The 15,972-nt window shown below is 35.3% G+C and overlaps 2 protein-coding genes across 2 annotated transcripts; one reads left to right on the top strand and one right to left on the bottom strand.

Moving 5' to 3' along the window:
• The first annotated feature begins 383 nt into the window (after positions 1 to 383).
• LOC145594281 (uncharacterized) lies at positions 384 to 770 on the top strand. The gene has a single exon (XM_081650615.1). The coding sequence runs from the start codon at positions 384 to 386 to the stop codon at positions 768 to 770; it is 387 nt and encodes a 128-aa protein (XP_081506741.1).
• Positions 771 to 6,129: 5,359 nt separating this feature from the next.
• Positions 6,130 to 15,451, bottom strand: LOC145595277 (AUGMIN subunit 4-like). The gene is made up of 13 exons (XM_081651662.1): positions 15,213 to 15,451; positions 15,069 to 15,116; positions 14,846 to 14,971; positions 14,185 to 14,526; positions 13,996 to 14,095; positions 8,412 to 8,457; positions 8,152 to 8,245; positions 7,948 to 8,019; positions 7,787 to 7,845; positions 6,864 to 6,932; positions 6,736 to 6,787; positions 6,493 to 6,570; positions 6,130 to 6,402 (listed from the first exon to the last, which is right to left on the bottom strand). The coding sequence occupies exons 1-13, from the start codon at positions 15,339 to 15,341 to the stop codon at positions 6,322 to 6,324; spliced, it is 1,296 nt and encodes a 431-aa protein (XP_081507788.1). The 5' UTR covers positions 15,342 to 15,451; the 3' UTR covers positions 6,130 to 6,321.
• Between the last annotated feature and the right edge of the window lie 521 nt (positions 15,452 to 15,972).

The following is a 15,972-nucleotide window of genomic DNA, read 5'->3' as shown; positions in this document are numbered from 1 at the left end:
ACTATACTTTAAAAAGTCTCAGGGAAATTAGAATTCACATGAGTTACTAAATTGAGAAGTGGATTAGGATAGTTTGGGTATCACCATTAGACGTAAAAAAATAACTCATTTTGTATTTCAAATTCAAAGTTGTGTTTCACCATTGGAGACGGTCTTTGAGCCTTTGCACCCTTCAACGTTGCGATAAATGTGAAATATAGATAATAGATCGGTTTTGGATCGGGTCGGATCAGGCATGCTTTTGACACCTCCATTTGGAAATATATACGAAGTAAATGCTTAACTCCTTTCACCTCGGTCATTCTAACGTCAAACACACAACCAAGTGCATCTACCACCACCACCACCAGTCCACCACCACCACCACCACCACCACCACCAAAATGTCGTCAACAAACGCCGCAAAATCATGGCTATCATCCCTCCGACGCTACATAAAGGCACCATGGCAGATCACAGGACCTTGCGCATCACCCGAGTACAAATCCGCCGTCCCAAAAGCGTCGGAGTATCGTCTCTTCTGCCCCGCCACCATCCCTCAACAAGCCATCGTTCCTTCCGCCAACCCTGAAACCGTCTTCGACATCAAGTACTTTCCTCGAGACCAGCGTCGCAATCGCCCCGCCATTCGTCGCACCATCCTCACGAAGGCTGATGTTCAGAAAACAATGGCGGAAAAGAGTTTCCAGCCTTCTGATTTTCCTATCCCTTATTTGACTAAAACTATTGAAGAAGATATGGATACTCATGGTGGTGGTTACCAGAAATAGGTGTTTTTCTTTTCTCTCTTTTTTTTGCGATTTTGTGAATTTTGGATTTAGGGTTTTTTGAATTGATTTGTTTGGTGTTGTGGGTTGATTGAAAGTTTAATCTTTGGTTTGTTTATGAATAAGCTAGTAATTGATTGTTTGGTACAGTACTGCATTGTCATTGATACCGCGATTTGAGGTTGATTTCTAGAACCTAATCTTTTGCCTCTTTTGTGAATTTTGGATTTAGGGTTTTTTTGAATTGATTTGTTTGGTGTTGTGGGTTGATTGAAAGTTTAATCTTTGGTTTGTTTATGAATAAGCTAGTAATTGATTGTTTGGTACAATACTGCATTGTCATTGATAGCGCGATTTGAGGTTGATTGCTAGAACCTAATCTTTTGCCTCTTTTGTGAATTTTGGATTTAGGGTTTTTTTCAATTGATTTGTTTGGTGTTGTGGGTTGATTGAAAGTTTGATCTTTGGTTTGTTTATGAATAAGCAAGAAATTGATTGTTTGGTACAATACTGCATTTGCTATTTTGCATATACTTGTTCTGATAGCGGGATTTGAGGTTGACTATTGGAATATAATCTTTTGCCTCTTTTGTGAATTTTGGATTTAGGGCTTTTTGAATTGATTTGTTCGGTGTTCTTGGTTGATTGAAAATCTTTGGTTTGTTTATGAATAAGAAAGTAATTGGTTGTTTGGTACTATACTGCATTGATAGTAGATAGGATTCTGCCTATACTTGTTCCAATTGCGCGATTTGAGGTTGATTACTAAGATTTTTAGTCTTTAGTCTTACGATTGTATTTTGTGTGGTTTCGATGGAGCAATTTGAGGTTCAATACTTGTTTTACAATAGAATTCCTCGTATAATTGTTTGGGGAGAATCGTTTGAGGTTCAATTTCATCATGAATTTTGCCTTTACTTCTTTAGATAGTGTGATTTGAGGTTTGATCAATCAATCAAAGCCTTAATCCCATAAGTGGGATCGACTACATGAACCAAATTTGATTATTCGGTGTAGCCATCAACAAAAATCCTTCCTCCTCCATCCCTTAAGATCCATTGCCTCATCCTCATGTACATCCATGTACTTCATGTACTTTCTAACTCCTTCCAACCAAGTCATTTGAGTTTTAATACTTGTTTTTAATAAAGGGTTCCTTCTATACTTATATTTCAATAGGATTCCACCTGTACTTAACTACTTGTTGTGAAGAATCATTTAAGGTTCAAATTTTATCATAAATTTTGCCAAGACTTGTTTAGATAGTGTGATTTAAGGTTTAATACTTGTTTTTACAATAGGGTTCCTCCTCTCTTTCCCCTCCCAAAGAAATAGGCACTTTGTTGTAAAATTCTTTCACCATTCTTTGTCCTTTGCACACCATGTCAAGATTGTTGTGCACTATACTCTATATGCTGTCATGGGCAATGATGTTGACATTTTCTATAACTATAACAAAGCCTAGGAAACGCAATGACTCGCTTTACATATCCCTAAGTAATTTGCATTTTGCACTGCTGCTATAGATACGTGGAGGGGTGTATTTGTATGTCATGTTGTGCAAATTTTTTTTGTGAGTCAACTCTTAATAGCCAATATCAGCTAAATCAGCTGAGTAAATTGTACTAATTGGGTTTAGGACTCTAGGATCCATGTACTTAAGCTTGCCCCTTCGGTTTGTTCATTCTTTGGATTATTTATATTTGTTCTAGTGAAACGTTTTGAATTTTCAATTTCGAAATAGAATCAGTTTTTGGATTAATCTTGGATTATTGAAACTGGGAGATTAGATTGGATGAGATTTTTTTATTTTTTTTTTGTTTAAGATCATCTAATAGCCAACTGATTAAACCCTATTCTTGCTCACTAAGATCTAAAGATTATGCCTCCAAGAGTGGGTGTGAGACTCTATTCTCCACTCTCCAAATGATTAAACCCTATTCTTTTATCGAAGATAAACAAATAAAGGTAATACGTAGTTAAAAAAAAAATATATAGTGGCCATTGGCATTTTTAGAAATGGGCAAACTAATATGGGGTGAATGGGTGATTAATAAAGATAATGAGCATACTACTTTGTGATGAATGGAGTAGTATTTAACATGTCTGAAATTGTAAACAGTTGTAAAAACTATTTTAGCCCATTCTGATGCGCAGAGGCTACAGATTGTTTCCAATTGTGCCATATACTATTGAATTATACATCAAAGTTGAAACTGGTTTAAAATCTAATTCCCATAATATAGTAAAGAAAACATTATCATCCTAAACAAACAAGCATTCCATACTTGGGAACTACCTTGGAAAGCAATCCCGAATTTAATGAAGCATGAGGGGCTACATTGTTTAAGATAATTCATTGACCTTACCTATATATTGTGTCTACTTTGTTGCTACTCTAGTTTCTCTTGGGCCTTTTTTGAATCAGGATTATTTAATATAGAGAGAGAAGGCGTGGGCTGATATTTACTTGGGGGCTAATATAGGAAGTACAAACCATATCTAATTACAAAAGCATGTACATGAAGGATTGTAGTTTCATACTTTCATGGCCATGGAATTAAGAGGGAAAAAGATAAAGGAAAGACGAGGAGAGAACAATGGAGGTTCCATTTGAAAACAGAGATTTCGTAAAAGAAATAGAGAGAAGAGGAGAGTGGAATTGATGGGGGTGGAGTGAGCAATGAACCTGATAACTGTTACTCTAGAAAGGGCCCTTGGTAATGTAAAATTGGCAGAGAGTAACTCATAACTATCAAAATGATCTTCATTCATTCTCCCCAATGCATTAATTTTATTATTTTTGTAACAACTCTCAGACAAATAACCTTTTATGATGCGAGTGTTGAGGGAGGATAACAAGCAGGAATATCTAATTTCTTGTACAAATTTTTGAAATTGCTTCTTGTTTATTTGCTTTTTCTTACAGATTTTGTGCTGATTATTTTCAAGACTCTGAATTAGGCGGACAGCTCTATCCTTCTTTTCGTGGCAATTTGAGCTTGCTGAGAAGCAGCTAAGCTTCTGGATAATTTTCTGTAATAATTGTGTTAAACTGGCAATGATTATCGTTGTAATCTATTTTGTATGCGGAGAAATTGTAAATCCGTTACTGTTTGGTGATTATATTATGCATAAATAATCCTGTTATCTGGCTTTTTTAAGGTAAACCAAATACTCTCCCCCTCTCCCTCACTCTCCACAAGAAAATAAAAAGGAATACTCGTTATCCTCTACACACTGACCTCCCTGTCTTTACCTTCACACAGGAATAGTCAGTACAGATGTTTAGTTATCGGAATTGTAGACGTTTTCACGGAGGCTTTTAATGTCCACACCTCTCTCTCTCTCTCTCTCTCTCTCAATGAAACTTTAAAGCTCTTGTAAAATTGAAACTTTAAAGCTCTTGTAAAATTGTGAATATCTCATTCGCATCTCATGATTCCTGCTGTAGTCCTTGGATGATTTCTTGGCAGTATATTTCCTGTAATTTCTCCATCCCTTGTGTTGGCGAATTAACTATGATAATTTTGCTGCTTAATTGTACCATCATTTAGTCTAGATAGAGCTGTCAATTCGGGTAAATGGGTCGGGTTTGAGTCGGGTTTGTGTGAGTCGGGTCATCTCGGGTCGGGTCAATACGGGTTAATGTCAGGACCTATGTGGGTCGGGTTCGGGTTGGGTCATGCTTGAGTCAGGTCACACATCTTTTCCGGTTCGGGTCGGGTTTAGGTCGGGTCAATAAAAGGTCGGGTTACATTCGGGTCGGGTGAAAAGCAAGTCGGGTTAAATTCGGGTTTTTACGGGTTTAAATGAGTTAGGGTCGTGTTCGGGTTCGAGTCAGGTTCGGTTCAAGTAAATTATTTTCGGGTTATAGTCAGGTCGGGTCATTATCGGTTGAGTCGGGTTCGGTTCAAGTCAATAATTTGCGGGTCATAATCAAGTCGGGTCATTTCCAAGTCGGGTCATTATCGGGTTTGAGTCGGTAACTATTCAAGTAAATAATTCGCGGGTTAAAATTAAGTCGGGTCATTCTCGGGTTCGGGTCGTGTTCGGTTCAAGTCAAAAACTTGCGGGTTATAATCGGGTTATTTCCAAGTCGGGTCATTCTTGGGTTCAAGTCGGGTTTAGTTAATAATTTGCGGGTTACAATCAAGTTGGGTCATTTAAACTTGTCTGGTCATTCTCGAGTTCAAATTGGCAAGTCAATAATTTGCGGGTTATAATCATGTCGGGTCATTTCCAAGTCGGTCTTGGGTGTGGTTCAAGTCAAAATTTTTTGAGTTATAATTAGATCGGTCCTTTTCAAGTCTTTTTTATTCTCGGGTTATAATAATCAAGTCGGGTCATGTTCGAATTCGGGTATCAAATATTGGATTAATATGGGTTTAAGTCGTGTATTTTTTATTTTTTTGTTTAAATTTTTTTTTTGGCTGCTGTCTAGTTCAGTTTTTCTTTGACGAGGATTATGTAAGAGATAAGTCAAGTAAGATGAGAAAGGCCGCTTTTGTTTTATAATTGGAATCCATGTTAATAAATTGAAAAAAAGCCTGAAACTCAATAGTCAATACGGAGTACTCTTTTTATCATAAAAATTCCTAAATCCTAAAATTCGGGTTAGTAATAGGTCGAGTTTAAATTCAGGTCGGGTCAATAACAAGTCGGGTTGAATTTGGGTCGGGTCAATAACAAGTCTGGTTGATTTCGGGTCGAGTTTGTAACAAGTCGAGTTTAAATTCGAGTCGAGTTAGGAACGGGTCGGGTTGAACTCGGGTCGGGTTAGTAACAGGTCGGGTTGAATTCGGGTTTTGACGGGTTAAATCGGGTTTGGGTCATTCTCGGGTTCGGTTCAGGTCAATAATTTACGGGTCACATTCGAGTCGGGTCCTCTCTACGTCGGTTCATGGTCGGGTTCGGGTCTCAAATACTCGGGTCAATTCGGGTCTAGGGTTGGTTTCAGGTCGGGTTCGGGTCACCATTTTTTTTGGGTTCAGACAGATTAGAGTTAGGGTCGGTATTTCGGGTCGGGTCAACTTTTGACAGCTCTAATTTAATCCAACAATGTCCGACCTATTATAACTTTCTGGCTTTGATCCTTTCCTGCACATCGTTCTCAAAATCTCATCTAGGCATCATCAACCTATAAAAATGGTGTCTTGTTTTGACATCATCTCATGATTAATATATTTAAGTGCGACACACAAAACCTCTAGTTGGAATTATTAAATGGTAAACAAAGGTTGAGATTATTAAAGAGAATAACCATAAGTTGGGATTATTAAAAACGAACAATCCAAAGTTGAGATAATTAAAATCAATTTTTCATTTGAGATAATAATCTCTTCAGCATAAATTTGACACGGAGAATAAAAATCGCTACATTCTTTACTTTGTTGTGAATGAATGAATTCATCTGCTGGATTTCTTTACAATCGTACTGGTTTACAATCTACAAAAGAAAGATGAAATACCAGATCTTCACTACAGCATAGTACATACTGACATATACATAGTACATATGTGATATGTTTACACTAAATTCATTTAAATATCTTTACGATGTACTCGAGTGATCAGGCAAATACTTCAAATCCATTTCAACCTGATGAATCGTCCATTGCATATTTTCCAGTTTCTGCATAAAGGTTTGGTCTTAGAAATCAAATTATCGAAGAGATAGCACAAGAAACTCCACGCAGATTAAAAAAAAAAAAAAAACAGTAACCTTAACAATATCATGGTACTGCCTTGCTATGGTATCAAAGTGTGGATCAACTCCTTGGTATTCACGAAGCCGTGTCACCTGATAAAATTTACCCGTCATTAAAAATTTTAGTCTAGAAAATCCTTGTGCTCTCAATTTTATACAAAGAATCGCAATCATAGAGAACAGAAAAATAAATAAATCAACAGGGAATGTAAAACTGAAAACAGCAGAACATCACAAGATAGGTATCAGCAAACATACTGCTTTGTTGTATGCAGTTGAAGCCTCTTCTGTTGCCTCAACAAGGTAATTCCTGAGTAAAGAAGATAAATTTTATTATTTCAAGTCCAAAGAGAAATTTCATATAAAAATTGTTACTGACATAGCACCTGATTTTGTGGAGAGCTGGTATTGTTTCTTGAGTATAGGTTGCAACAAGAAGAATGTGCTCCAATACCCTAGCAAATGTGAGTCATTAATTAGCAATAATGTGGATATTACTCCTTGTAATAGCTCTAGCATAGTTTCCATTCTTTCTTCAGATACATTAGAAATCCCCCTTGTGAGGAGGGTTTCCTAATGTTTTCTCCTTTACCTTTACAATAATAGTTTAAAAATAGAAAAAAGAGGCATATTAAGCACACATGAACTTATCTCATCAACCTCGTAGAATTCTTTCCTACCACGTATTTACATAGCAACAAAGTCTAAGGGTTCTTTGATGACAAAAACAATAGAGCTCATAGTTGAAAATGACACCCTTTTTATGAGTCACAAGCCCTATTTGCATTGTAGGGCTAGCAATCGTATTTTGGAGTTCAAATCCGTGCATGTAATCTATAACAAATCCACTTGTAAAACGCATGAAGGAGTTCCAGAAAAATCATCCACAACAAGACTGATAAATGATTCAATGAAAAAAATAAAAAATAAAAAAAAATAAAAAATAAAAAAATAAATAAAAACTTTGAACTTCCAAATACAATTAAATCAAAAATATGCAATGGTTGCTTCGGCAACACACTGCTGATTTATGTACTGTATTTTACTGAATTAATCCTTACACGAATGTATACATTCCACTCCAAGAATCAAGAGCCTTAATTGTCAGAAAGAGCTTGGCTTCTTCAAATTCAACTTTATAACATAAAGTCATTCGAGTTATAGAAAAACTAATGCATCCACAGGATACATTTCGGTCATATATGTGATTTTATTCACTTTCATCATTTGAGTCAGTCAAAGTATACTAAGTTACGTAATAAAGAAAGAAGTATGCAACAATGGTTGGCACTCTTGATAGTTGGCTTACCTCAGTTTAGCACCCATTGCCTCATGTCTCTTGATTTGCCAAGTTTTCTGGAGTTCATCCTACATAAAATTCAGAATCATTAACTGCCTCACTGTCTATATAAAATATAGGGCTTAGTCACATGAGAAGTACCCATCAGCCATAGCAACATGGAAACTCACATATTTATGTTGATTTAGCAACTTCAAATCTTTGACAAGCTTAATAAGCACACCAAGTATTTGCTCTAAAACCTGAGAGGAGTAGAATATATTTAATTACATACCTAATTTAATGTCAGGGAATTTGAAAAAGATTTAAAAGAAAAGGCATAATGGTATTTGGTTAGATAATTAATACCAATGTACATATTACTGCTTACACACATTGTAGTATTCTGCAAATTTTCTATCAGCAGAGTAGAGATCCTCTTTCAAAGCTTCTTCGTCTTTTTCTATCTCTTCAATAATAATCTTTACCCTGATAAAAAGTAAATAGTCTTAAGACTCTGGGTGCAGTAAAAAATTCAGATAAGGAACAGGGGGGTAGTATAAATGATGCACTTTAACAGTTTCACCTCTTTGGACCTACGTGTGTGTGTGTGTGTGTGTGTGTGAGAGAGAGAGAGAGAGAGAGAGAGAGAAACCTTTCTGGAAGTCGTGAACTAAGATTCTGATGTCCTGATGAACCATCTGCAAAAATAACATACAAGGAGTATAAAATATGCTTTTTTCATGCTTTCATTGATCTTTAAAAATTTCTGCTGTAGTTTACTCGCTTCACATACTAGTCCACTTTAGTGATGTTAACATTGTAAGATCATTGAGCATCAATAATTATGGTAATCATGTCTAATCTAGTTGTAATGTTTTAAGTGTCAAGAATTAAAAGATTGAGAAAGGAGAATTTCACAAGATTGCCTTGAATGACTACTAGTACCAAATTTTCTAAACTGTCTAAAGCATGTGAAATTCTCAGAAAATTCTTGTTCCGTAAATAAAAAAACATCCAAGGAAAATTCAAAAAAAAAAAAATAAATAAATAATAATATCAATCAATCAAACCCTTAATCCCATAAGTGGGGTTGGCTACATGAACCAAATTTGATTATAATAATAATAGTAACAAAATAAATACACAGTTCAACAAACTAGCAATGCAACTTCAAATACTCCATTAAAGGTTATAGGCCACAAGATCTTCATATTAGACAAAACGCACCATCAACTGGTTACAAATGTTGACCGAACATAAGTTTGCATCATATCACTAATATATAAAGCCGGTCTCGCAGCCAGGTCATAAGATAGCGACACTTGTCATTCTAGTTTTTCGCCAAGTGTCACGCCACATAGGCGACAAATAGACAATATTGTGATTAGATTAGATGTCACGTTAGATTAGATTGGGTAGATATGTTTAGGAAAAAATATACATAAAATAATTTATAATTCTTTTGAAAAAAAAAAAATCTTTTTATTAACCATAGAATTTTACCTATAGTAACACACCACATATTATAATTAATATGAATATCCAGTTAACAATAGAATTTTACTCCTATACAAATAATCATGTAATTATAATTTTAAATATGACCATGTATTATTAATTTTTTTTAGTCTTTTTTTATTGACCATCAAAGCTTTTGAATAAGGCATTCTTCGTACTTTGTTGTAATATTTTTGCGTATGTTTGTGATTTTGTTAATGAAGTTAAAGAAGTCAAAAACTACTAAAATTAGTAAAATTAAAACTGTATAAGATAAGGGATTATTGTCAACAATACAAAACTAGTAATCAAATAGAGCCGATACTATTTAGCATAAAATAGCAGCACTACCCTACTCCATTTAATTAAATGGACCAAAATTAATTAAGGGTTCAAATGTTAGATATTTCAATTTAAGTAGATGGTTGCCTCTAAAGGTGTCAATTCTAATGTTTGGATCGGGTTCGGTCAGGTTGAGTCGGGTCGGGTCTTATTTCAAACTTCAATGAGGATAAATTACCGTGTCCATGAGAGTTGAAATTTAAACCAAGTAATTTTTGGGTCGGTTTCATATCGGATCGATCGGGCCAGGTTTTGACACCTCTAGTTGCCTCCACATGTTCTTCTTTTATCAAATCTACATGTATGAAGAAGAATGCAATCACGTGTTCTTTTTATATCTTTCTAATTACAATAGCAAGAAAAAGAGGGGGTAAGTGGAAAGTGGAAACATTTTTTACTTTTTGGGAAAGAAAGTTGTATAGAGACTATTGTAATTGAATATTTTTTAATTATAAAATATTACAAAGTGGACCATGTGGTGGGGTAAGGAGAGATCAAGTGAAAGTTTTCTAATCCATTAAAGGAAATAAGCAAAAGTATGAAGATAAAAAAAAGACCATATCTAAATGGAAAGTGGGAATATAAAAAGAACGGGGGAATACAGTAAATTAAAACCTTAAAAGTCTGGTGAAATAAGAACCATTCATTGCTAATAGAATACAAGTCTCATTTTGCACACTTTATACCAAATGATGGTGCAAACATGCAGCCAGTAGGTTATATCTAGTTTTAGAGCATGGAGATGTAAATTGATGATGCCAACTAGGGATGGCAATTCTTTCCAATCTGAATAGAGTCTAACCCTATTCAAGGAAGAAAGTCCAATTCGAGTCCAAAGAAAAAAAGTCAAAGTCAAATTTTATCAATATAGGAGTCGGACACTCTGAACTTGTGTAACATTACTAGCATTCTTCCAGGTATGTTTTCTCCAATTTTGTTTATGGTACATAGAAATTCACCCCAAAATCTCTCTTTTTCCTTCACCACTTTTCTCACATTATTTTGAGTATTTTCCCATCTATCTACTTCCTCTCCTTTTTGCCAAAATCTTTTTTCCAATTCTATGGACTTACATAATTTTGTTGACAACTTAATACCTTCAGCCTTCTTTCCTCTTAAATCTCTCTTGGGCATATTACATAAATTCATATAACAATTCATGTACTACCTCCGTTACATATTAGTTGCAACTTTCGCCTTGACACGGATTTTAAGACAAAATTTCATAATAGCTAATTAATGAATCAAACAATAGATAATTAAGGGTAGGAGAGAGAAACTGAAGTTATTTAATAAATTGATGACCACCAACAACAACAGCCCCCCCGCAACCGTTACCCAACAGCAGCCACCCTGCTATCGTCGCCCAACAGCCTCAAACCACCTCTCCGCCGGATTAACCCAAACGCACCTTCTAACAACCAAGAAACCACCCACAAGCACATCAAACAACCCATAAATCACCCAAAAACATATTTAAGTGTAAATTCAATTTAGTGAGGATTTCAAAGTTATTGCGAGGAAGTCATGGATTTTGTGAAGATTTATGAGGCATTCGTAGGTTTAGTGAGCAATTCGTGCAGATTTCGTGAGGAATTGGTGGGTTTTGTAAGAATTTGTGATGAATTCGTGGCTTTAGTAAGGTTTTGAGATAATTTCGTGACGAACTCATGGGTTTTGTGAGGACTTCGTGGGTTTGAGACTTGAGAGCGATTGTGAGGAATTTCATGATGAACTCGTGGGTTTTGTGAAGATTTCATGGGCTTGAGAGCGTTTGTGAGAAATTTTGTGGGTTAGAGCAGAGAGCGATTGTGAGGAATTCGTGGGTTAGATGTTAGATCGAGGAAGGAGAGAGAAATTCATGGAGGAAGGAGAGAGAAGCTCATGGAAGAGGAAGAAGAAGAAGAAGAGGAACCCAGAAGTATTGAAATTTCATCAAATCTGGAAAATAGCAATGAATTGGTGAGATTCATTGAATGAAGTTGGTTGGTGAATAATTAATTTGGTGAGAATCATTAATTTAATGATGTTGAATAAATGGTTAAGGAGATCAAATTATAATAGGTAATAGAGATTATGATTGTTTAAGTAAGGGTAAAGTAGTAATTTTATATGAAAAATTTTACCAAAAAAAAGAAAGAAATAGAAAGTTGCAACTAATAGGTAGCACCCCTAAATGGCAAAAGTTGCAACTAATATGTAATGGAGGTAGTATTACCTTTCTTTTTTTTCTGTTATTATACTCGAACAGTAGATATGTAGTTTGAGAAGACTTTGAAAAAGATGAGGAGTAGAAACGTAAGAGAGTGTTGGAACACATGAGTGGGTATAAGACAACGTCAAAAAGAGAATGTAAAAAAATGGGTGGGTGAAAGATAAAGTAAGACAGCGAGTGGAATGTGTAAATATTGTGAGGGTAAGAAGAGGGGTATAATGGTATAGGGAGAGTGCAAAAATGGAGCAGGGAAAGAAAAAAAAAAAAAAAAAAAAGACAAACAAACAAAACAAAACAAAACAAAAAGTGAGTTATTAATAAAAAATAATAATAATCATAATAAAAATAAAATAAAAAAAATCAAAGCCTCAATACCAAATATAGGGTCGGTTACATGAACTAAGATTACTTGTCAATGTATTATGCGCTTGCAAACCCATGTTATTCATGTCCTTTACTCTTTCCATCCAAGTCATCTTTGCTCTTACCCAACCTCTTTTAAAACCACCTTAAAAGTCTTTTGATCTCCATAAGACATGCACAAACTATCACAATTGGTTCTCCTTTATCTTATCCTCAATGTCCACACTCCAATTTTCCTCCAAATATCTCTATATCTAATTCTTTACGGCATTCCTACACATCAATCTCTACGCACACACTCAACATACACATCTCTTCTACTCTCATCTTTCTAATATGATCGTTCTCCAATGGATTATGACCCATGCAACAACACTAGTGTGATGGCCGCCCAAAAAATGGTTCCCTTTAACTTAACAGGTATGCTACGATCACACAAAACTCTAGTTGTTACTCTCCATTTGAATCTATTGGATTTAATCCTACACTTATTTTATCAAAATCTCCATTCTACAGCAAAATTGATACAATCGCTCATGGGCACCTCATTACCATTTAGTATTAGTAATGAACATTTTTACATCCAAGTCCGTTGTTTTTTACCAATGTGACATGGAGAAAATACTTACACAATCAAATAATATCCCAAAATCAAAACAGGGGATATAATACAATATGGGGGTGTTTAGTACATTGGACTTGAGGGTGGGATTGGAAGTTTTAATCCCAATTGGATTAAATTCTTTGTTTGTTTGATGAGATTGGGAATAAAAAGAAAAAGGGATAGGAATTGGGAATAGAACGGGTCAATTTCCACCATTTTATTACCTAGGGAGGGTAGGTAATAGATGGATGGGGATTGGAATATATATAAAATGACATTTTTGCAATTTAATGAAAAGAAAGGAGGAGGAATGTTAGTAAGGGTTTGTAAATTTGATACTTATTCCCTACAAATTCCCATCTACTACTTATACAAGGTATTAGCATAGTTTTCATATCTTCACAACCATCATTGTTCAATCTCTATCCCAACCTTTAATCCCCAAACTCCCATTCCCAACTATTAAACGCCCAGCAGAAGCCAAATTTAGCTCAAATAAATTTTCATGATCTTGATAAGAAATCAAGAAATCGAGCCGTGAACCCTTGATATTTCACAAAATTGGATACTAAATTTCTAAATACGTTAGAGAAGGATCAATTGAAGTAGAGGGGACAAGGCCTCCCAAATTCCATACTAATGGTAGTGTTAGTGAAAGTGACAGATGGCCCCGAAGGTAGTAGACCTATTTGTAGGGCAATAACCACGTGGTGGCTAGGGAGATAATGGTAGCAATCCCAACACCCTCCTCCCCCTCATTTACCACTGCCCCCTCCTCATCCTTTCTTTTGTTTTTTTCCTAGTTTAGGGTAATTAGACCAAATGCTTCAATAGCTAGGGCACATATGGAGTAATTTGGAAGCAATTTGATAGAGCTTGAGTATAGGGTTTGATTGTTAAGTGGGTTTATAGTTGAGAGAATTATTGGTAATGCTGGAAACTTGAATGGTAGGACTTAAAAAATGAAGTCATAAAGGTTAAATGGAGCTTTGTAGCTGCCATGGGAGGAGAGAGGGAGAAAGTATTGAACCCCACCCCCGTTTGTTTTTTTAAATTACTTAAACAGATGTTTGATTATCAGTCACCAAAGTTTGTTCAGTAATAACTAAGGGTCACTTCAGAAAATTTTTCCATCATATAGAATTTACAAAATAGAGGAACATGTGGAAATAAATATCCCCAAAGTAAATCTCAAGTAGAAAATCAGAAACTCACCAACATTATCCATTACAATAGCATCAGCAACTTGATCGCATTTGACTGTCAAACGAGCCTCGATCTCACGAAAGAGTGACATCTGATACTCTGCCATACCCTACAATTTTAACAAGAGTAGAAGACAACATTAAAGCACACGTATATAAGCATTTGAGAAGTGGATCAAAGAAATAATGTCCAACATACCACGGATAAAGGAACCTGATGTAGCTGAGTCTGCCATAAATAATTCGAAGTGATTCCCAAATAACGATTTGGAACTCCACCAATACCAGGATCACTCATATCAGTTGCATTAGAAGGTGCAACATTTGCAATTGTACTGGGGGTACTAGTACCATAATTAGTAGAAGTAGTGCTTGAGCTCATTGTCAAATTTGTGCTATTACTGTCAAGAGAGCTTCTTGACATAATACTCCATTTCTCAATATCCTCTTCATGAATCTCACCATCTTTGGAGATATGCGGAAGTCTCAACTTTTGAGCTGCCTCGGCAACAACAAGCCGATGCTCAAGAGTCTCATAAACCTGTTATTTAACCAAACATCTCAACATCTATACATAATCTATTTTATAAGTAAAACAAAACAAAAACTATACATTATTCTCAATCAACCGCGAAAAGAACACGACACAAATTGCCCTCACACTCGCTGAATACTCCGTAACATTTAAAGTTGAGTACCAATGATTACCCTTCTCAGTCCTCACATTATCATCATAATGGCAATTAACTAAAATAAGCCCCTCATACAAAAAATTTCACAGAACATAGAATTGACATGACAAAATGAAAATGCAATCATATATGAGATCACATATTTAAACCGAAAAATCGAAAATCGACCTGAGGAGAGTTTTTCAGACCAAGCTGCGGGTATAGACTCTGCACATCACGAATCCCCCCAGGATTAGCAACAGATAGCGCCTGCTGATATTCTTCAACCATAGTAATTGCTTCACAATAAATTGCCTATAAAATTAACAAAAACCCATCAAATTCAACCACATTTCTTCGACAAAAAACCCTAATTTCTTACAAATCAACAAATTAATAAAAAAATTAGTACCATTGCTTCCAAATACCGCAATCTTTCCCTACACATCTCCTCTCTAGCCTGCAATAATTACAATAAATCAACAATCCCAAAAACATATATAGCAAAATCAACAAAAATTAGTTGAAAAGATGAATCAAAAAGAGGAAAAATTACGAGTTGAAGATCGTAATAAGCAGATTTAGTGACAAGGGAGCCATCAGAAGCTAAGCAATGTCTCTCTAATTGATCGACGAGTTGGGTTACATCAGCAGATAGATTTTGTTGTTGTAAACCCTTCACCATTTTCGTTCAACTGTTGAATTCAAGCAGCAATCAATGGATCACTTTTTTGGGTTTGGTTTTGATTTCAAAAACTGGTCTGTTTTTCTCATTTTGAATTTAGAATGTAAAAGGTTTAGCAGAAGTGCTTTCACTGAACTTTCTTGTTTAAAAAAAATTAGTTTGGGTGTGAGTTGGTTTGGATCGGTTCTGAAAATTAGTCGGGTTAGATTTTGAAAAGTGGTCAATTGGTTCGATTCAATTTGTATGGTTTTAAATTGGGTCGAGTTTTAATTTAGTTGGGTTAACATTGGTCAGGTTGGAAGCGAGTTAGCTGGACTAAAAGTGAGTTCAAGCTCATGTTGATCATATCATATTTGTACTAGGTCTTTATTGGTCAGGTTAATAGGATAAGATATTAAGATGGGTTAGGTTTAAACCGAGTTGGATAATTGGTGGCTCTGTATAATTCAATTGAAGTTTAGTCATGTTGTAATCGAGTCATATTCGGAACATATCGGTTTGAAAACAAATTAATCGAATCATAGTAGATTTCATTTCATATCAAGTCGGGTCGCTTTAAACAAGTTTAATTATTTCACACATTGACTTATACACGAATAATCATTGACTTATTATTAGGGTTTGTTCTCTT

The sequence above is a fragment of the Chenopodium album genome, chromosome 19, assembly GCF_948465745.1.
Source record: "Chenopodium album chromosome 19, dcCheAlbu1.1, whole genome shotgun sequence".
Classification (NCBI taxonomy): domain Eukaryota; kingdom Viridiplantae; phylum Streptophyta; class Magnoliopsida; order Caryophyllales; family Amaranthaceae; genus Chenopodium; species Chenopodium album.
The sequence above is the reverse complement of the archived record's forward strand: the minus strand, read 5'-3'. Positions and strand labels throughout refer to the sequence as shown.

What these genes read in the sequence shown, in the direction of transcription:
- LOC145594281 (XM_081650615.1), top strand. Translation starts at nt 384, where the DNA reads ATGTCGTCAACAAACGCCGCAAAATCATGGCTATCATCCCTCCGACGC.
- LOC145595277 (XM_081651662.1), bottom strand. Translation starts at nt 15,341, where the DNA reads ATGGTGAAGGGTTTACAACAACAAAATCTATCTGCTGATGTAACCCAA. An exon ending in CTTATTACGATCTTCAACTC is followed by an intron (nt 15,117 to 15,212) that starts GTAATTTTTCCT and finishes TAATTATTGCAG; the next exon opens with GCTAGAGAGGAGATGTGTAG. An exon ending in GCAATGGGTGCTAAACTGAG is followed by an intron (nt 6,933 to 7,786) that starts GTAAGCCAACTA and finishes CACATTTGCTAG; the next exon opens with GGTATTGGAGCACATTCTTC.